This window comes from Polyodon spathula, chromosome 1, assembly GCF_017654505.1.
Source record: "Polyodon spathula isolate WHYD16114869_AA chromosome 1, ASM1765450v1, whole genome shotgun sequence".
NCBI classification, from domain to species: Eukaryota; Metazoa; Chordata; class Actinopteri; order Acipenseriformes; family Polyodontidae; genus Polyodon; species Polyodon spathula.
The window spans coordinates 6923052-6946580 of record NC_054534.1 but is presented as its reverse complement, the minus strand read 5'-3'; the positions used below and the strand labels follow the sequence as shown (position 1 = coordinate 6946580).

General features: G+C 40.7%; 1 protein-coding gene across 11 annotated transcripts in view; it reads left to right on the top strand.

The window, feature by feature from the left end:
- Positions 1-6061: 6061 nt before the first annotated feature.
- Positions 6062-23529, top strand: part of LOC121313120 (multiple C2 and transmembrane domain-containing protein 1-like) — a 151023-nt gene continuing 133555 nt past the window's right edge. For 5 of the 11 annotated variants that reach the window (XM_041245336.1, XM_041245327.1, XM_041245355.1 and 2 more), the window contains exon 1: positions 6064-6863. In XM_041245336.1, the coding sequence (XP_041101270.1) occupies positions 6381-6863 (483 nt within the window). In that variant the 5' untranslated portion in view covers positions 6064-6380. Of the gene's footprint in view, positions 6864-23529 lie in introns of all 11 variants that reach the window. The other 6 variants (XM_041245408.1, XM_041245420.1, XM_041245346.1 and 3 more) reach the window with 3 other exon arrangements.

Below are 23529 nucleotides of genomic sequence, written 5' to 3'. Positions count from 1 at the left end.
AGAGACCAGAGTTAAACACTACCAACATTCCAGATTCTAAAAAAAAAAACATTCTCATTCCAGATTCCGATCTGCTGCCAGAAATATGATGTTAACATGCATGCTAGCTATCACCTCCAACTATCATTCAATAGTGATGGATTGAGACATGATAAAGAAGTACAAGTATTTGCATGTGCTAGTTAGATTCAATGAAAGGTTTCAAAATGCATTTCTTATAATGCCAACTGATTCAATCTACCACATGAAAAAGAATCTACAGTACTGGTATTTTATTTTGAAACTTAGTATGTTAAATTAATGCTTCTTTCAGAATAAGCCAAATGTTACATACAACTATAAAGCATTATAGAAAGAATGCATTATGAATACAAAAAAACAGATTCATCTTGGTGCAATTAAATATAGGTATGGAACCCCACAGCAGTCTTTGCTAGTGTACTTGTTATACATTATACCTTAGGAATATTTCTCACAGAATGTAATTCAAGACCTGATAGCTTGGTTTTTTAATCTGTGGCTTGCATAAAGAGAAGTGGGGTCAGAAAACATTTTCACAGAACAGGCGAGGAATAAGCCCTGGGACTTGAAGTGGGGATGATGTTCTTGTGACTTTAAGAAGGTGACATGCTTTCCCCTTGACTCACAGAGGTTGGGAAGCAAGCAATGCTTTCCCCAAGGGGAAAATGAAAATTAGAAAAGAGAATAGATATGAGAAGACTAGAAGTTGCCTTGATTAACAAGGAACACCTACGTTTCAGGAGAATGGCACGGCCAGACCTCTGAGACAGAGCCACACAAGGCAACAGGAATTCTGAAAGAGAGAAGGAAATGAACATGCAAAGGGGCCAGAAATGCTCACTGTCATCGATGAAAGCAAGTTGTTAATAAATGATACTGGGTTTCCCCCTGGCTCAGAGAGAACCACCCTCTCAGAGGTGGACCATTGACCATGTATGCTGCCTCCAGGGGGAACCTAAAACGATAGAACGATTGTTAAGTTAGATTTGGCTGGGGGTCCCCTATGGCCTTGGAGAACCTTCCCCATGGAGGCTGAGGCCAGCTCAGCTGGGCCTTAGGTTGGGAAGTGAACAGTACTTGCCCCAAGAGGGAAACCGTTGCAGAGGTGGCGCTGCATTTTGGAGGGGAGGAAGGTGGAAAATGAAAAAAGCAAGACAGAGAACAAATATCTGACCCAGAGCTTAAATAGGGAGGTTAATTAATATATTGGCTTGATTAACTAGCCCAATAGTTACGATTAAAGGTTCGGGTACCAGCATTGCGTTTGTGAACTACTGCACTGTTCAAATCTTCTTTAAGCGCTCCTTTAACAGATTATATTAAAAGCATGTAAGACGCCGCTGTCAAGAAAATCTGCTCTGGTGTCTCGCTGTAAGTCTCTAATGGTCAACCCCCCCCCCACACACACACACACTTAAGTGATCACTTATATGCTGGATTGCTGACCAATAGCTACAGCCACTAAGCACCAAAAATGTGGCATCCAAAAAGAAAAAAACTCTAATTTAATAAACCGAAAAGCTTTTCTTTGTGTCCTTAAGGACATTTCAGTATCAACCCCATATGGTTTTGAATCAGATATATTCCCTTTTGCCAAGAGACACAATATTGAAAGTGAAAAGGGAGTACAATACACAGAGCTGCTATCCCATCACTTTGCGGCATAGTCAGGATGCAGAGGTATCAGTAAGAGCAGTGCATCACTCAACACAGTCTGTTGCATACGCATGATATCTGAAAAGAAAAGGCCTTGAGTTCACAATGGACAGTAGGAAATCTAAATATTTGTACTAAAATCTACATTTTATAGATATCACAAACATCATTGATATTTATAAATACATTATTAACACTATCATACTACACTTGATTCATTTGTACACAATGGGATAGTTGCTGCCTAATGAAGGGATAATGGCCTTGCTTTGGCATGTTACGAGGTAATAATGGAACCATATTAGTTCATTTTATGAGAGCAGAGCTTGAGCGTCTGTGTGAAGCATTTCACCAGTAGACCATGGCTTTAGAACAGATGCCATTATTGTAGCATCATCTTCTCATCTGTGCTTTATTTCCCATTCTTTTATTGAGTAATAAAGGAACTGCTGACCTCCTTATACGATTTTGGAAAATGACTTCCCCAGTAATATAAAGAAACGGTCTGATTTTGTTTTCTGGTATTCACACGAATGCCAGAATGGCAACACACCCATTATCCCATATACAGCAGCTGGGATACTTACTAGTTTGTTGCTGCAAGACTGGGAAATATCTGCAAAGCTACTACTGATGTACAGGTGGCACAACAACAAGCTCATGCATGTCAGCCAAACAGCGGGGATATTTACAATAATGTTTATTCCAATGGCAATACATGTACACCTCAGGACAGTGATATTTCAAAATATCACTATTTCCAATGGGAAAACGGGCAAATGTGTGTCTTTTCGTTCATATAAAGTCAGAAAAAAACAACATATGAATCCAAATTAACATGTATTTATACTAAAGTTATACAAAAATGACTACAAAAGATTTAGAAGTGAGTAGTTTTTCGAGATTTACGATTATACTGTATTTAAATACTGGAAGTAGTGATATTTCGAAATATCACTGTCCTGGTCACAAAAGCAAAGTTTGTGGGGAATAATAGCCATTTTCTATACTTTTGAGGCATAAGCAATTAGGAAATAACACTTACTACCCAGGAACAAAAATTGTGTTAGATAGTGTTATATATGCTTTGCAGTGACCTCCTTTGACCTCAGAGGCACTGCAGAGGTGAAATGACCTACAGTAAAAGTAGTTGACAAAGTTAACCCTTGTCAATATTTTAACAGTACACCGGATCACAGGATCAGAGGACACAACTGATAATGAAGCGGAGACCGACGTAGGACAGCAGGGTAGAAAACTGACCTTCTGTTCTTTTTTATACAGAGAGAGGTGAATAGAATGGGTTATCAAGCCATGTTGTTGCTGAATCAAATGTGATTGTTTATGAACAGACTCAACACATTTTGGACTCAATCAGCTACAAGGAGCTGGATCAGGACTGATGGATCGAATGACACCATCTTATATTAAAGGTAAACAGTAACCGACTGCCTGAAAATAAGGCATGCAAACTGAGAGTTTCTATAATCCACTATGGCACCGGATACATGTATTTTTTAATGACAATACATGTTTGCTATATCATGTGTTTCTTTCAATACTGCACAACAGTTAAGGAATGATTTATTTCATTCTTTCATTAGTTGTAATGATAACAGCCTCTTTGAATGCATGACAATCTATCCTGTGCTCAATTGCTATTTTTCATGTGTTTCTTTTTCTTTCTTGAGCTACAGCCAGCGCGGTCCACAGAAGGATGCATTTTGGAAAACCACATGTGGTCAGAAACCACATAGGTAAAATAGGTAAAACGGATCATGGCTGTGGAACACTGCAGCTTTAAGAGGAAAAATAACAAGGTTAAATTATTGGAAATTATATGATGATTGCAGTTCAGGTTGGAAAAAAAAACATACAGACCCAAAAACAGCAGGTTATGTAATTTGGAGATGATGTTCCATGATGTATTGATGGTTTAGAATTAGCATGACAGACCACAAGCTTAGTCTTCTGCAAAACATAAACCATATGTCAGTAGTGACAGCAGAAAGCAGTGAATGAGGATCAAACTGATGCCAAAATACCCAGACCCAATTCACGAAGCAGACCGGTGTGACTTTATAATACTGTCAAGTGCCAAATCTATACTCCCCCAAACATAATCTAAGCGCTTATTCCTGCCCCATCACCAACACAGTGCTGAGGCGTGCAAAATGATAAAAAATGTAATTCTATCTAAATGGCCATCAGTGTCTAACCCGCCAACACAATAATAAAGGTAGTGACTGGGGATCTAATCTTTTACTCCTGGGTCAGAGACAAAAGAACTGTCTGCTATTCCAAGAGTGCCGATGGCAACTACTTACAAAGCATACAGAGACAACAACAATTCAGCAGAACAGTAATTATTAGGTTTTGAAGCTGCATTTGGCTGAGATTCGAGGAGTTCATTAGAAAGTGTGAACACAATGTTGTGCTCTGACGGTAAGAGGTTGCACTACTTTGCAGGTCTGTTAAGTTCCTGTAGAATGTTGCTATTTAAACTGTCTTTGCAATTCCAAAATACTCAGGCAACAGCTGCACATGGATACATTTTGACTGTGAACCCGTAGTGGGACGGAATATGCAAATATACATGTAGCATTATTTACAGAAAAATATTTCTTTTTGCCATGATAGTCATGACAATAGCAATAACAGATCTGAGGATCTGAAACTGTTGGTTGGGTTAACAGTGAGATAAAATATCTAGCATTCAACATATCAAAAGTCTCTTCAGATATAAGTGTGAATTTGTTTGGTAATTTCCACCTACACCTGAAGATAATACCTTGGAGGTTTTGAAACCTAGAGATTTAATACCCCCGTTAATCTAATAAACAGTGTCAATTCTATTAGCGTTATTTCTACAAATTGCCACATGTAGCAGGTGCTGCAGTGATGGATCTGTAACTGCTCGTGCAAGGGGTCTGTGCCCAGCCTCTGCATCAGAAAAGACAATTATCTGCAGTTCTTGATGAGTTCAGCAAGGTCTGTGTTCATACATACAGGGTATACCCTCGGGAGAAAGTTAGCTCTGCATGAGTGCAAAAGAGCTGAACCACTTGTCTTGGGATAAAGTGTGTAATACATAAAGCCTGTGCATATAAAGCCCGTATTAGGGTTTGAATGGGGCATGATTTGTGGGTTGCTGTCCAACCTGAAGGATCCGTGTCCAAGACTGAGGCAAACCTTGGACACTGTGTGAAACGTCATGTAGGGTTTACCAGTAGGGTATTCTTGATTGGTCTACGTGCACTGCATTTTGCAGTGATTGTCCCTGATTGGGGAAGACAACAGCATCAGTTTATATCCACAATAACGAAAAGATGACATGCAGGTTTTGGACCATCTTCCCTGACTTTCATTGCATTTAAATTGTATTATAAACACTTGTGGCCATATTGCCATAAGGGAGGAGGTTTATTTATTTTAATATAACTTGTCTTGATTTGAATTAAACTGTCTTGGCTATACAACCTAACATCTACTTGCCCTTTTTATAGCTTCTCTGCACTGTCTAGTTGGCTTAAGAGATTCATCCACTGTTACCTCCAAGTCCTTTCAATACTTAGCTTCCTCTGTTTTGTTACTATTCATGCTCTACTTGCCTCTAATGTTTTTGTGCCCTATGTTATTTACATAAAATGTCATCTGCTATATGCCCTCCCAAGCTTGAATCTTGTCTAAATCTGTTTGTATTATTACATCTTGGTCTAAGTCCTTTATATAGATTAGGAATAGGAGTACCCCACTTGTTATGTTTGTTTGATGCCTGGCCTCTAATTATAACGCTCTGCTTTCACCTCCTGTAAGACATCTGTAAGTTGTTAAACAAGATCTACCAAGCCACCTTGGCTGTCTCCTATAATGTTGTTACTATATATATATATATATATATATATATATATATATATATATATATATATATATATATATATATATATATATATATATATATTCCTCCATTGGTCCTTATTATAGTTTCCATGATTTTACATATGATTGATGTCAAATTTATGGGTCTGTAGTTTCCAGGGTCAAATGTATCTCCCTTTTTAAATATAGGAACAACATTGCCAATTTTTCAGTCCAATGGGATGGCCCCTTTATTTATAGATTTGTTGAATATATAACAAATTGGTTTCAAAATCTGTCCTCTATTTTCCCTGAAGAATCCTGCACAGATTCCATCAGGTCCTGGGGGTTTGTTTATTTGAAGTGCTGCTAGCTCCCTTAGAACTGTATTCTCTTCTATAACAAACTCTGGTAATGATGTTTGTGTACATTCTGTTAACTTTGGTCTATTGTACATGGTGTATTGCTGTTCACAGTATTTCTTTAAATAAATCAGCATGGTGGCGGTTGTACATGTGAGGGCATGTATGCAAACTTTAGTTTTCTTTTTCCATTGAATCTTTTTACTATAACCACACGGGCTGCTCACACTGTACAAGGAAACCACTACTTCCGCAGCATGAGAAAACAAGAATGCCAGTGTTTAATTTTTCTTAAATAATGCTGATCCTTTTCGGACATTCCCGTTAGAAACAAGATCACAGGGGAACGTCACCCCTCCATCGCTCCCTGTCATTGCAATAATAGTGGTACTTCGTTGCACTTCGATCGTTACGCTGTTCAAACCAATTCGAGCCTCTTGCCCCGGTTGTTCAGCAAGGGTTGGGTGCTGCTACGCTGGGAGGATGCAGGAAAATGGCAGTACCTGCGAACAAGAGGCACTGCCCTATCAGAAAAGGCTGTGGAAGAATTTTCAAGAGAAAACCAAGCCTTTTCTCAGCCCCAAATTCGGATCTGACCGCCGCAGTGCAGAAGTGAAAAAAGAGCCCGGTGGTAAATGGATCTTCAAGAAAAAGAGGCACGTGCTGGACCGCGTCTTTTCCTCTTCTCAGCCGAATATCTGCTGTTCTGCCCCGCAGCCTCTTGACTGCAAGCAAGGAGACGCTGATAATAAAGAACAGCCGGAGAAGCAGGTAGGAGTCGCACCAGCAAACACAGACCCGAACTGCACAGCGAAACAACAGAAGTGGAGCCCCAAGCCCGCAGTGTCTCATCTCATCTTGTCCCATCAGAATAGCTCCTCCTTGGGGTCTGACTGCTTTGAGAGGCTGCTGGACCCAGCAGAGAGCGAGGTAGAGGATTGCCTCAGGAAGAATGCGAGCGATTCTGTAAGTAAGCGTGTTTGAATGCATTTGTTATTAGGAAGAGGTGCATATTTTAGTCACCGTTTCATTAAAAAAAAAAAAAAGATTCCCGGTTTTGGTGGTAGCGGGTGTCTTACAAACATGTAGCTGCAGTAATGCTCACATTGATATTGGTAGCAGGCAACTGTATGGGTCCGAAATACTCAAGTATTAGTATTACATGTCTAGAGACTATTCCAGGTTGTGCAGGTGCATGTGAGCTTGCCTCGCGCACTGAATGCATGCCTGCCACAGGACTCCCTGGGTCCTAAACCCTGCTAAGTACAGACGGGGATTGCAGTAACCACACAGCGACCATGAATTTTGTAGACCTTGAATGTTTGTTGACATGAGGGCGATTAACAGTAGAACACGGGAGAAAATCTGACCCGGGAGATGTTCGGCAGAAGGGTCCAAAATACGGGAGACTCCCGGTGAATACTGGAGAGTTGACAGGTCTCTTATCACCACACCATACTGTCCAACACTGTGGCCTGCGCTATTGTACTATTGCTGTAGTCAGTGGTATTGTTCACTTACAAGTGCAGTTACATTTAATAAACGGTGGTATATTTAAATATTGAATCATACAGTTCTTCATTCCTGGGCAAGGTAAATTGCCCCATTTCAAAAGGATGAAGTTGCATGATAACATATATCTTGAGTAAAATCTTAGATACCTATATTGTGTTTACAAAGCAGTGCTTCACTGGGTGGCTTTGTTGTTAATTACAAAAGCAGATGGCTTTGGAATTCCAGTTGTGGAGGTCTCAGTGTTTTTGGAGAGGGGTGAAACTTTTATGTGGAAATTTATTGCAAGGTTAAATATGCCCCCTTTTAAACTGATAATTTAAATGCATAAGCCGAGGGCTGGAAATATGAAAGTAAAGTACAACAGCCAGTGAGAACAGCATGCAATTAGACTGATGAAATGCCACTGCTGAAGTGAATGCAACATGGCTGTCTCCAGTTTTAAGCACCCCAATACATTATTTAATGTGGCCTGTTGCATAAATAACAGCTGATAACGGTCTTCAATGTGACATCCCAGTTACCTCACTCTTTAATTATAGGCCTCTTGTTTAGTTACCACTAAAAAGAAACTCCAGGTAGGCTAATTAAAAAAACAAAAAAAAACAAGAGCTTCTGTCTTCTATAGGGTTTTATGATAGAGCGTCTCAAGTTATGTTACACCGGTATCAAATCCAGGACCACTATCTGCTTTATATTCCTGCCTCACTTGCCTGCTTCAGTTTACATCCAGTGCCTCTTTTGGGATTCAGAAGTACTTTGCCATTAGGTGACATATGTCTCAGTAGATGGTCTGACAGATGAATTAAACATATCTTTGGGACTCAGGCAAATTGCGCTTTGGACCATACAATGGAAATCATCTGGTTACTATACTTTCATACACTTTTTTTTGTGTAGAGTGGGTTGCTAGTTGCACAGAGGGAGCCGTTCTTAATAATCATAATGTGCAGACTGGCACTGCTATTTGGTTACAGTAAGCAGATGGGTTTGACAGCTTGAGTCACTGTGCCTGGGGTCGACAAGGGTAAAATGAAGCTGACAAGCATCATTTATGTACGACCCCACAGTTGTAGTCATAAGTTCATATACCCCAGTAGAAATGTATAAATTCTTAAAATTTCTCGAAAACAAATAATTGTATAGCAAAAGTTTTGGTTTTGTGGATGAGGAAAAAAGTTACAAGAAATAGTTGCAAAACTCCAAAAATACTAATTCAGAAGTATTTATACCCTTTGATGCTATGATAGTATTGCCTACAAGGTGTTAGAAATTTCAATATGATAATGCAGAACCTAATTCTAGAAAAGTCTACAGAATTCTGGGTAGTAGGTGAACGTTCTTAAAAAGCATAAAAGCGCTAGGCATAGGAGGATTGCTGTCATTACCAATAAGTCAATATGGGAAAAAGTAAAGAATTATGTGAAGACCTTAGACAGAAAATGATTTATTGTCTTAAAGCTGGAGAAGGATACAAGAAGATTTCCAAGCATTTGAGTATCCCAGTTTCAACTATTGTTTCTATTATCAAGAAGTACAAAACTCACAACGCTCCCTCGGTCTGGAAGAAAGAAGGTTCTTTCACCAAGAACAAGTAGAAGAATTGTGAGGAAGGTTAATAACAATCTGAGATTGACTGCCAAAGATATTCAAAGTGAACTGGCTGCAAGTGGGACTGGGGTTTCCATTTCAATCACAGGCAGAGTATTGCATGATGAAGGTCTTAATGGTCACAGGCCAAGGAAAAAGCCACTCTTAGGAAAATGTCACAAGGACAATCGCTTAAATTTAGCAAAACGGCATTTGAGTTCTGGTTAAAGGTTTTGTGGAGTGATGAAACAAAAATCGAGCTATTTGGTCACGCTGATAGTCGTTTCTTTTGGAGAAAGCCTGGTGAGGCGTGCAAAGGAAAGAACACCATACCTACTGTCAAGCATGGAGGTGGTAATGTCCTTCCGTGGAGCTGTTTTTTCTCTAATGGCACAGGAAATTTAGTTCCAATACATGGTAAAAATAGATTCCATAGCATATCAACAGGTACTGAGCAATCATCTGAAACCCTCCACTAAAACTTGGTTTAAAGCACAACTGTACATTCCAACACAACAATCCAAAACACACATCAAAATCTACTTTAAAATGGTCAAAGAAGAATAAATTCAAGGTTCTGGAATGGCCAAGTCAAAGTCCCGATCTAAATATATATCCATATATGTGTGTGTGTGTGTGTGTGTGTGTGTGTGTGTGTGTGTGTGTGTGTGTGTGTGTGTAGATATTAAGGTCCAAACTTCTATATTCAGTACTTTTAGGGTTAAGAAGAAGAGACGTTGTCACTCGCAGTGCTTCAGAACTGTTAGTTATACCTCATTTGTCTAAGTGCAGTGTAATTTATAGAAACCCGTAATTGAGTTAATGCAGAGTAGAAGTAACCTCACATCTCTGAAGGTGATTCCCATGACTGATATCTTTAATGGGGCTGAATGGGAGGCACTTTGCCATTGGACTGTTTTTTTTTTTTTTTACTGTATTTTGCTCAGCAAGTCATTTTTGCCAGGGCTGTGCTCTTTGAAGAGTGACACTAGCTGCTGATCTTGCAAACTGCACTGTAAGTGAGGAATCAGGCTGTTAATCAAGTACAGTATGAACAAAAAACTGAAATGCTTTTAAAACTGAAGTGTGCCAATGAAACCAAACTGCTGTGAAACAAAGGTAAGTTCACATGGCCCTGAGAACATCCATAGATAATGGCACTGTGATGGACTGAGTATTGGTTTACCTGCTGACCTTACTACTGGATAAGAGAAGAACAGGTCGTATTATCCACTAACAGGAACTCTGTTACCATATAAAGTGGACAACTTTGGGAGCCACTCCTGCTAGATTAGAGCATGTGTGGTTTGTATTTTTGTATGCCCCACCACTCAGCCACACTTTGGAAGGCACATTGTATTTTATAAGGACTTTGAGTTGTCTTTCATATCTTAGCAATCAGCATTGTCCCAACCTACCTCTCAGCAGTTGTTCATTGTAAGAGGGCCTGTCCATGGTACTTCACCGGAGTCAAAGGAGATTAAGCATAGTACAGAGCAGTCTGTTTATAAGAATCACATGCGTCCAGGGTGTTTTGATCCTTATAAGCGGATGATTCTTAAAAACAGACCGATATGTTTACTGTGGTGCAGAATCAAACTTAGTGTGAGAATGATAAGTGCTTGTTCCCTGGCTGCAGTGTAATGGGTTGACCACTAGGTGTCACGAGTTCCCGCATGTGTGCGCGCCCACGAAAAATCCACAGCTGATTTACTTAACGAATTACAGATAACAGTCCAGTGGTTAACAGCTTGTTAAAGTTAATGACATCTTGATAGAAATGGCTTAGCCGATAGATTTGTGATGGGAGTATAGAGGCGTAAGGAAGCAGAAGTAACAAAAAGAAACCAAAACTTGAGTAAGAGATCTAATGTTTGTTCCAAACAAAGTACTGTTAGCTAGTGCTCCAGCTGAGAGCTCGGTTTATTTTGTTTTATTAGCAGTTGTTCCGCCACCGCAGTGTAAGAAAAATAAAACCAACACCGTTTTAAAACTGTAAATCAAGACTCCAGCCTGATAAGTTACACTGTCCTTGGCCACTCGGTCGCATTACAGTTAGCAACTATTAGCAAAAGCGTGCCATCACCAGCTTAAATACAGTATACAGATGTCAATGGTTCTCAATTACTGAGGACAACACATCAAAACAAGCACTCGTGGGTAAGCAGCTTGTTAAATGATCACGATTGTTTACTCATGGCTGCAGAATCCTATTTTACTACAGTATACTTGAGAAGCGGTCGTCTCGTGAGGGTGCCAAGTTTTAACTGCCGTGCGGTGTTACGTGTAATGGCCTTTGAATTAAAATGACATTACAGTACAGTATTTTACTGTCAGGACTACCACTGCATTTAAACATCTATGGCTTAGTTATTTTCTGTTGCGATGCAAATCTCACATTTTTTCATTAAACGGAGATGCAAGGCGCTGCAATCCCCTCCCCTCTCCTCCCACCCCCTTCCTCCTCCTCCTCCTCCTCCTCCTCCTCCTCCTCAACATGCCGCACCGCGTCGTCTACATGCATATCACATTTTCACTAACATACCTGTACAATGCAGAGGCGCAGTCACGTTTGATTACAAACAACGCAGTGTTTCCTGCATTGCACTATTCACACTGTGTACGTGCCTAATCACGCAAGATGTGATCAAATTCAAATACAAAAACAGCTTTTTTTGGCTGTACACGTCATTGCAGTTTATCAAGTACCATATTACATAAATTATGTAGATTGCTTGCTGTGTATGTGTGGCTTTGGTCATTCTAGTGGTTCACTGGACTTTATGATATTGATGGAATGTCTTCATTTTGATGATATTTCATTTACAGTGCTGTACAAATAATAAACAAGTACAGTGCCTATAGTAAGTATTCACCCCCTTGGACCTTTTACAGTTTGTTGTGTTACAACCTGAAATCTTGATGCATTTAAATGGGATTTGTTTTTTTCTTTGATTTACATAACCTACTCAACACTTTGAAGAGGCAAGATAATTTTTATTGTGAAACAACAAATAAAAAAACTGAAATGTCTTGATTAGATAAGTGAATACTTGGTAGAACCACCTTTGGGGTAAGTCTCTACCAGGTTTGCACATCTGGATCGTGCAATATTCGCCCATTCTTGGCAAAATTGTTCAAGCTCATCAAGTTGGATGGGGATCGCTGGTGGACAGCAATCTACAAGTCTTGCCACAGATTCTCAATCAGATTCAAGTCCGGGCTTTGACTGGGCCACTCTAGGACACTCACTTTCTTGTTTTAAAGCCACTCCAGTGTCACTTTGGCTGTGTGCTTGGGGTCATTGTCCTGCTGAAAGGTGAATCTCTGTCCCAGTCTTAGGTCTTTTGCAGACTGAAGCAGGTTTTCCTCAAGCATTTGCCTGTATTTAGCTCCATCCATTTTGCCCTCTACCCTGACAAGCTTCCCAGTCCCTGCCGATGAAAAGCATCTCCATAGCATGATGTTGCCACCACTGTGCTTCACAGTAGGGATGGTGTTACCTGGGTGATGTGCTGTGTTGGGTTTGCGCCAGATATAATGCTTTGCATTTAGGCCAAATAGTTCAATTTTGTTAAATCGGACCACAGAATCTCTTGCCACATCTTTTCAGAGTCTCCCACATGCCTTTTTGCAAATATCAAGCGGGATTTTACACGGGCCCTTTTTCAGAAATGGCTTCCTTCTTGCCTCCACTCTTCCATACAGCTATTGTTGACACATGGACAGTTTCTCCCATCTCAGCCATGGAACGCTGTAGGTCTTTCAGAGTTGTCATTGACCTCTTATTGGCTTCTCTGACCAATGCCCTTCTTACCCGGCTGCTCAGTTTGGGAGGACAGCCTGCTCTAAGCAGATTCTGGGTGGTGCCGTATACCTTCCACTTCTTAATGATTGGCTTGACTGTGCTGCAGGGGATATTCAATGCCTTTGAAAACTTTTTATACCCCTCCCCCGATCTGTGCCTTTCCACAACTTTATCCCAGAGTTGGTCTTCATGATAATATCTTTGCTTTGAATGCACTACACAACTGTGGGACCTTACGGAGACAGGTGTATTTAATCTGAAGTCATGTGAACCACTTTTATTGCCCACAGATGGACTCCAATTAAATTGTTTTTTCACCCCCCCACACACATTTTTTCGCACATTGAAAGTGTTGAGTAGGTTGTGTAAATCAAAGGAAAAAAATCTCATTTAAATGCATCAAGATTTCACGTTATAACACAACAAACTGTGAAAACGTCCAAGGGGTGTGAATACTTCCTATATGCACTGTAACAATATCCCAAAACACACATTTATGTACTGTATCAATTAATCAATCAATCTTTATTTTATATAGCACCTTTCATAGTGGACCACCATCACAAAGCGCTTTACAAGATGCAGTAACAACAAGAAAATCCATAATACATTATATACAATGGAAACTGCATAATACATGATAGTAGCATAATACATGATTTAGATCATTAAATACAGTGGAAAGTCCATAATACATGAAATAGTAGCAGCAACACATCAGCTAATAGCAGATGTCAAGCTTAAAGTGCATGGAAAGCAAGAGAGAACATGTGAGTCTTGAGAGTTAATTTAAAGCAAGCAATGGTGGGAGCATCACGCACCAAAGATGGGAGAGTGTTCCAAAGAGTCAGAGCCATGAAGCTAAACAAGCGTTCTCCAAGTGTGGTTCACTTTTGCTTGCGGGCAGGGACATAGCGGGTCAGCAGGTTGAGGAGGTACTCGGGACCTGTGTGATGAAGGGCATTGTAGGTGAGCAGGAGAGTTTTGAAAATAATCCTGAACTTTACAGGTAGCCAGTGCAGCTGGGCAAGATGGGGATGGGGACGGGGACGGCGATGGCGATGGGGGTGATGTGATCACATTTTTTATATCTGGTAAGGATCTTGGCAGCGGCATTCTGAACTAGCTGCAGTCGGTTTATGGTGCATGCCAGGAGTCCACCATATAGAGAGTTGCAGTAGTCGAGTCAAGAGGAGACAAATGCATGACAAAGTATCTCTCCATCTGGGAGGGAAAGGTAGGGATGGACTTTGGAAATGTTTCGAAGATGGTAGAAGGAAGATTTGACCTTCGTACTGTGGGGGAAGGCAGCAGCAGACAGTTACCGAGGTTCAAGGCAGCTATGTTTAGATTCTTAAGTTGAGTTTTAGATCCTACTAGAAGGAGTTCAGATTTGCTCAGTTGAAGAAAATTGGCAGACATCCAGGCCTCGTTGTCTTCAATGCAAGCCAACAGCCAGACCATCGCAGAGGGGCTTCCAGGGTTGAGTTTTAAGTTGAGCTGGGTTTCGTCAGCATAGGAGTGAAACATAATGCTATGTTGGCAGATGAGGTGACCCAAGGGAAGCATGTAGATATTGAAGAGAAGGGACCCAAGAACAGATCCTTGGTGGACACCACAAGTGACTGGGTTTGCAACACCATTGCATCCAGCATAGAAAACAGACTGCATGCGTCCGGATAGGTAAGAGGACATCCAGTTGAGAGGTTCCAGAGATTCCAGTATACTTGTGGCAGTCAAGAAGAATGCCATGATCTATAGTGTCAAAAGCAGCTGTTAGGTCAAGGAGAACAAACACAGAGAGCACCAGTATCAGCATTGAGCAGGAGATCATTCACAATCTGGAGCAGAGCAGTTTCGGTACTGTGATGCGGCCGGAAATCAGAATGTAGAGATTCAAGCAGATTGCTGTCCATGAGATTTTTCATCAGCTGACTGGCTACAGCTCTTTCCAGAGTTTTTGAGAGAAAAGGGAGATGGGAGATAGGACAGAAATTAGATAAGTCACCTGGGTCAAGAGAGGGTTTTTGAGTACCGGCGTAACTCGGGCAAGCTTGAGGGTAGCAGGGACAGGTTGAGAGTGTGCATAATGGAGGAAGCAAGATCAGAAGCTCAGGGACAGACAAGGTTAGTCGGCCAGGGGTCCAGGGGGCATGTGACAGTAGTTGATTTCAACAGTAATCTGGATACATCAGCAATGGAGAGAGAAGAGGAGGAGAGGGCAGGAGGGGCAACTGGAAGAGTGTCGAGGTGGTCAAGTAGTAGACAGGGTTTGTGGTGGGCGAGCGTAGAATAGATTTTGTCGTTTTTGTTCTGAAAGAAAGAGGAGAAATCTTGATAGGTAAGAGAGGAGGATGGATGGGAGTTGGATTGGTGGCTGGATGTTGGATTTGGTCAATGGTCTTAAAGAGAACATTGGGTTTACTGTGTCCCATAGTTATGATTTCAGAGAAGTATTTCATCCTGGCCACAGGATGATGCGTGAAAAGGATGCACAACAAAAACAATAGAGGGTCACCTTGAAGTGAATCTCAAATTCAAGTTACTGTTAAAATATTGCTGCAGATCCACAGTGTCTTGCGGCTGCCACCAGCAGCAGGGTGGTATACACGTCATGTGCAATCTGGCCTCTCATGTCTGTTAGGTATCACCAACAGTGCAAGTTTCAACAGGCTTTCAGGGCCCTTTTTATTTCAAATGGCAGGTGTGTGCTGTTTGTAACAGATGTTTGTGTGCAGGTTTATACTTGTTGGCGCCAGGCGTGCTGGATTTCTTGATTGAGAAAGTATGCTAAAAATGTAACACTACGAGCTGTTCATACAGCTTTCCACTTTCTTACATGTTATAACCAGTTAAGTTGATAATGCTGTGGTGTATGCAGAGGGTTTGGGCTTATGTTCAGGTGTAACGTCAGTTAGTACTATTGGGGTGTAATTCCTGAGACAGATTGCTTCTTTTGGGGATGGGAGATGATTATTAGTTCTTCATGTATGTAACCTAGCTTCTAACAATATTAGCCAGCAAAGTACAGTACAGGACAGTACAGTCATCACTGTTCATGGTTGAAATGTTCAAACACAGAGTTTACGTTTACAGGCATGCATGTTGTGTTTGAACAGTAGGTACTCGCACTTCAAATTACATTTTAGTTTATTTATTACTGCTCCTTTACCTTTTTAAGATGTTTTATTGCTTATTGCACACTCCAGTGTTGTGCCATGAGTTCAGGCGCTGCTCTTCAGTTATAGTTGCTTGCTTTAGACAACTATAGGCTTGATCAGCCTCCTTATATTAGTAAGTAGCACAGCAGTGTATTGTCAGCAAAACAAAGGGAAAGTTGCTCCAAAGTAGCTGATCACTAGATGGTGCTGGCCGACAGGTGTTTCCAATAAAACTAAGGGTTTATTGAGGTTTACTTTTTAAACAGAAAAGAGTACATGCATCCATCATGCCGCGTGTCAACATTGCAGGCTGGTGGTGGTGGTGTGATGGTGTGGGGTGTGTTTTTATGGCACACATTGGGCCCCTTGATAAAAGTGGAGCAATGTTTGAATGCCACAGGATATCTGAACTTCATTGCCAATCAGGTGCATCCCTTCATGGCAGCAGTGTATCCATCTGCTAATGGATTTTTTCAGCAGGATAATGCCCCATGCCACAAGCTAGGATTGTCCAGGAATGGTTCCACAAACATGACAGTGAATTCAGCTTACTGCAGTGGCCTGCCCAGTCACCAGATCTCAATCCAGTTGAGTATCTGTGGGATGAGATGGAATGAGCTATATGGAGTAGAGATCCACTACCAGCCAACTTGACACAACTGTGGGAAGCATTGGAGTCAACATGGGCCAGCATCCCTGTGGAACTCTTTCGACACCTTGATGAGTTCATGCCCCAACGAATTGAGGCTGTTCTGAGGGCAAAAGGGGGTGCAACTCAATATTAGGAAGATCTCAGATCCCAAGATATTCAGATCTCTTTTTTCAGTGCCTTTTCTGATGCCTCATTACTTTTATTTGTCTCTCCTAATGTAAAAAGTGTAATTTAAAATTGTGAATCACAATGGTTGTAAAACAGTACGAAACTTATATTACATGTGGTCTCTTTTAAAACTGTCTGTCTCTCTCTCACTGGCTTTGTGGGGTCCAGTAATGATCTCTTTGTGAGATGCTGCAGAGAACCAGGTTTGTTAAAGGTGTGTTTAACAAACAGGTAACTGCGATGGCTCATCTGAGGCAGGGTTACCATATGACTCCATGTACACTAGCAGAGTTTGGGGCAGTTCAGGCATTTCATCTCACACCCAATGCATTCTGGGAAGTGTAGTCCTGCTGTGAAAGGTACCCGAGACAAAATGCTGAATATTTTTAATATCAAATGATGACAACAAAACAGTAGTAGACTGTACATGCCAGAATGCATTGCGATGTGAGTGTGAAAGCAACTTTGTTTTCTTATCAGTACTGTCTCTGCCCACCAGCATCCTGAAAAGAAAACATTGAGGATATGCAGATTGTACAAGAGCAGTAGTTAAAATATGCACCGTACTAATATGGTTCTGCTAACTCCTAGGACGACATTGTTACAGGGTTGTTATTATAGTGAAAAGAAAACTACGCAGCACAATGTAATCTAGGCTTCACTTTGTCTTTATTGCGGGTCTCTTAGCATTCTTCCATTGTTGCCTTACAAGCACTATAATATGAATAGCTGCCGTCTTATTACTAAAACCCTGTAATATTAAACAGCAGGCTGCCCCCTGTGGAAAGAAACGATGCAAACACTGGCAGCGAGACTTCACTTACTTTGCAATACCACTCTCGGTTTTCCTCTGGTTCTGTTTTGCATATATTGTAGTATGGAAAACTTCCTTCCTATTAGCTTCAAATTTAATTTTCTTAATTTGTTTACTGCTCACTAAAAAAATGGTTCTTGCTTGCAATTCCTCAATTATTTCTTTTTGTCTATTAAGGTGCTTTGCATCTGAATTCAGGAGATGCTCTTCAGGTCAAGTTGCCTGACGCCCATATATACAGTGCCTTGCAAAAGTATTCAGACCTCTGACCAATTCTCTCATATTACCGAATTACAAATGGTACATTGAAATTTCATTCTGTTTGATATTTTATTTTTAAACACTGAAACTCAGACTCAATTATTGTAAGGTGACATTGGTTTTATGTTGGGAAATATTTTTAAGAAAAATAAAAAACTGAAATATCTTGCTTGCATAAGTATTCAACCCCTGTGCTGTGGAAGCTCCCGGTTTGCACCGATGAAAGAAATTGTCCTAACGAGGACACAATTACCTTACCATTGGCCTCCACCTGTGAACCATTAAAGTTGCTGTCACATTTTCTGGATAAAAACCCCACTGTTGAAGGGTCATTGGTAAGGCTGTGAATCTGAAGGAAAATGAAGATCAAAGAGCATTCTACAGAAGTTAGAGATAAAGTAATACAAATGCACAGATTAGGGAAAGGGTACAAAATAATATCCAAGTGTTTGGATATCCCAGTGAGCACAGTTGGATCAATAATCAGGAAGTGGAAGCTGCATCACACCACCCAGGCATTGCCAAGAAAAGGCCGTCCCTCAAAACTCAGCGCTCAAACAAGAAGGAGACTTGTGAGAGAAGCCACAGAGAGGCCAACAATCACTTTGAAGGAGCTACAGAGTTCAGTGGCTGGGAGTGGAGTAATGGTGCACCAGTCAGCCATATCAAGAGCTCTGCATAACACTGGCCTGCATGGGAGGTTGGCAAGAAAGAAGCCGTTACTCAAAAAGTACCATCTGAAAGCGCATCTGGAGTTTGCCAGAAAGCATGAGAGTGACCCAGCTGCGATGTGGGAAAAGGTTTTGTGGTCAGATGAGAACAAGATAGAGCGTTTTGGCCAAAACTCAAAGCGCTATGTGTGGTGCAAACCTAACACTGCCCATGCCTCAAGACACACCATCCCTACAGTGAAGTATGGTGGTGGCAGCATCATGCTGTGGGGATGCTTCTCATCAGCATGGACTGGGCATCTTTTTACAATTGAAGGAAGAATGGATGGAGCAAATTACAAGAAAATCTGCTTCAGTCTGCTAAAAAACTGAAGCTTGGGAGGAAATTCACCTTTCAGCAGGACAATAATCCCAAGCAGAAGTCCAAAGCAACATTGGAGTGGCTCAAGAACAAAAAGGTGAATGTCCTACAGTGGCCCAGTCAAAGTCCTGATCTCAATCCCATTGAGAATCTGTGGCACTATTTGAAAATTGCGGTCCACAAGCGTCGTCAACCAACCTGAACAACCTGGAGCAAATCAGCCAAGAAGAATGTGCCAAAATCACTCCGACACTGTGTGCAAAGCTGGTACATACTTACCCCAAAAGACTTAAATCTGTTATTGCAGTGAAAGGTGGCTCTACCAAATATTAATGTGTGGGGGTTGAATACTTAAGCAAGCAAGATATTTCAGTTTTTAATTTTTCTTAAAAATATTTCCCAACATAAAACCAATGTCACCTTACAATAATTGATTTTGAGTTTTTTTTAGTTTAATTTGAGACTTTGAGTTGGAATAAAACAAAACAACCCAACTTTCTCTGAGTGCTTTTCTTCAGCAGCCTGGTTCCATTCCCTGATTCCTGCTGTCTCTTGCAGGCTTCCACTCTTCCACAGTTAACTGCAGCTATACAACTCTCTGATAGCTGAAACTCAAAATTAATAAGATTTCATACCCTGCTGATACCTAAACAAAATATTGAACATATCAAATAATGACAATAAAACAGTAGTAGATTGTACAGTCCAACATCTTGGTGGTCCAGTGGTTAAAGAAAAGGGTTTGTTATAGGTGATTCCTGGTTCAGTCCCAGCCATTGCACTGTGTGTGACCCTGAGCAAGTCACTTAACCTTTTTGTGCTCCATCCTTCGGATGAGACATAAAACAAGGTCCTATTGGAGGAGTTCAATATTTTATATATGTTCAATATCAGCAGGGTATGAAATCTTATTAATTTTGAGCAGCAGTTATTGGTGCATAGTTAACCCCCTAGTTTCTGTAAGTCGCTTTGGATAAAAGCATTTGCTAAAGGACCAATTAATAATAATAAATCATAATAGATGTGTCAAGTTCTGGCTGTGCTGGATTTCCCCAGTGCTCCATTGCAGACAGATGGAAATAATGTCTACAGTAAGTTACCATGGTGTTCTATTGCTGTACAGGCTAGGGACTCGTCTGTTGAAGGAAATGGTTGTGTTTACAATGTAAGTGGTGTCAACCATTCAGATGTTATTACTTATTACTTTATATGTATTTTACATTCACTTGCAGAGGACCTTTTATGAGGAACCCGTGCGCTGCATATTCTCTGGTTTCTGCCACTCAGTTAGAAGGATACTTGTGATGCTTTTATCTGATAGGTTTATGCATTGCACATAGTGCCACCATATGGGCAACTGTTGTAATTGCACCAAGGATCTCAAAACAAATACAGTTCTGTGGAGATTACAACTCAAGGGTCAACTAAAACACACCTCTATTTAAAACTCATCTGTGGAGATTCTTCTTAGCCCAGTTGATTCTCTATAACTGTAAAATGTAATCTTTACATACAGCTGTGAATTACAGTTTTTACCTCTTCAAATGCATTACAAATCGAATCTTTAAAAGGCACATTACTGTGTTCACAGGTGCCTCGGTACCAGCAGTGAGAGGAAAGTGAGCCCCTGTATACATAGGCACATGACTTCATTCATTTGGAAAGAGAAGAAACTTGCAGCTTTGGCAGGTGGAGGTGAGAGTGGCAGCAACAAGACCCCGTCGTGCTGGCAACATAGAGCTGCATCACGCCCTAGATACATTTTATATGAATATTCAATGATGGCTTGATGTCGTGAGAACACAGGCTGTGCTGCTCATATTAAAATTAATTATTGATTTTCTAGTCATCTTCTAGGGAAACCTGAGCCAATTCTGCCAGTACTGTCAACGATTCACAATGTTCCCTGAATAGAGGCGAGTTATACTGATGATCTCAGAGTTCAGTGAGTGGACCCCCAGTGACTTGAAGAATCCTCAATAGGACACAAAACACTTTATCTGCATGGTGTATCCAACAAAACATGACAGACTGTAAGAGATTGCTTTGACATATTCTGTAACTGCATTCTGCATTTGAGGCTTTACATTTGTCTGTCTTTATTCTAATGGCAAAAGAAATGTAATCAGGGAAATACATTGTAATACATTGTAAAATAAAAAAGGAAAGACATGACGTTCAACTGGGCAATGAATGACTCAACCCCTAGCTGTTGTGCATTTATTTATTGTATTTATTTTCTAGGTATTTATTACTATCATTAACTGCTGCTGTTATTCACTGTCCAGCTTCCACAGTATAATTACAGTAGAACTTGGTGGTGCCTGCCTAGTGATGGCTGAAGAATGAAATTGGGTAATAGATCTTGGAAGGTTGTTAACCTGTATGACCCGTAGAAGCCACTACGATGAAGAGAAGCTTTCCCTCCCTCTACCAGCTCAGGAAAGGGTCAAAGGAGCTGCCACCACTAATCATATTTCAAATGGCATGCTTCGGGTGTAATTAAAATAAAAAGAGAATAGTAAATAGCAGCCATTCACAATGCTAGATTTCTACCTGAAGTGCAGCATTATGACAATGACAGAACCCTGTGAATGGTTCTCTTTGTTCTTACCTGTGACTTCTGATAAGACCAAACCAGTCTAGAGCTCTTGTAAAGGAGAAAGAAATCAGTGTTTATTTTTTTGTTTTTTTTTAGGTGATAACGAATCCCGAGAGAACCTATTATTTGCTTCCCCTCAAAAAGAATTAGAATGAAGCATTCTGAATTGCTGCCATTGTTAAACTAGTTACTTTTAAAGAAATACCAGTAAAAAAAACAAAAATCACATGCATGTTATTCATATGCATCTTAAATATAGGTTACTATATATATTGTAGCTGTTGTTTGCCGATTCATTTTCTTAATGAACCCCTGACTGGAACTCGAGTGCAATGGAGAGGGGCTCAGCAGGAAAGCATTAAGCTTCAGTGCATGTGAATAGCTGTGAAAAGCACATTACAGAAGCCTGGGTGGATTATCAGGCCATTGTGTATCACACTTCCCACTTCATCGCAAAGTAAAGTGGGAGGAGCCTAAACATAAAGAGCGATTTATTATCTTTTGATAAAATAGCCCCGGGGGAGTCAGTAAGGGATGTACAGTAGTTCTCTAAAATCTCCAACCACCCACATACAGTCTCTAATCTGCGGTGAGCTCCATACCTTTCTGATTGTAGGCTTGCCTAACGAATGTGTGCTGTGATAGCTCAAGCTGGATTAAATACAAAGCAACACATAGCTGATATTGTATTACACTTGCATGCTTGTTGTTCTGCTGTGTAATGCATCAGGCAGGACTGTAGACGGTTTCTGTACACAAAGTATTGAACTACAGTTGTCCCCAAGGGGAGAGAGGTGCAGTAGAGTGGGAACTGATGTGGCATTGGTGCTTCAGATTAATCAGGAGGAAGCAGCTTTGACTGTATTGTGTGACATTTAATTACAAGGCATGGCTGCACTTACAGTTGCAGTATCCTCTTGTGTGCACAGTAAAGGTGCCACATTGGCTGAAGGATCTTGTGTAACCCATACTGTGCCAGAACTCTCTGTGAACCTACACTGATGATGAGCATGTGTCATGTTTCTAGATCCCAGATCTTATTGTGTTTCTAGCATTAATCATGCATAGATTTTTTTTTAATATTGTGATTTACTTTAACATTCTGAATATAATAAGCACCTTTTTACACTTTGTATACGGAGCTCTGCATGTTCTAGGCTATACGGGTTGTTTGTTACAAACAAGGTGTGTCGTATACTCTGTGACTAGCATTCTATACATGATGGTGTTTTTGATAGGTTATTATACAAGAGGTGCACCGTATAGAAGGAATATATAACCCAAGGAAGCTCAGTCATGCATATTATACAAGCTGTGTTTTATATCCAGAAAATTACAGTATACTGCTTCCCAAAGGGATTGGTCCCCCGGAGGTAAGCTTGATGCACGCTTAGGCCAATGCAATGAGCTCCGTCTGCTCTGCAAAGCTTAAGATATGCATCAAAACTTCTCCTGTGTAATGATGGGGAGAGGAGTGAATTTGCATTAAAAGATAAGAAATAGTTCTAAGCCTAAAATACTTCATGAGAACACATGAGAAATATAAACAAAAGCTGGGGGTGATTTATTTTTTCTGGTACACAAACCAAATGAGTATTAGAGAAAGGTAATAACAACTGTTTGTATATGTATTACCTTCCTCAGGGTCGCGAAGCACAATACTGTTCAGTGTGTGTCTGCTAAGAAGTTTGTGGACAGAGAACTACACTGTAGGTGCAGGGAAATAGAGAGGGGGCATTTCCCATTGAACTGCTGATACCTACCTGACCCAGAAGGTCTGTGACAACAGCAGTGCACCGTTACAAATTCTGACCTCTGTAGGTACAATGAGATTAAAAGCTCTACAGCCACACTTGCAGATGAGCCCGGTCATTTGCATAATGGTTAAGGCACTCCCCTGTGACAAGGCTAAATCACCCCATCTGATTTTCCACCTTCACTCGGACAATGTAGCACTGCGAGCCAGTCCCCAGCCAGGATTGGCAGCTTGTCACAAGCAGGATTGGACCCACGCCTGCGTGACTCGCATGTC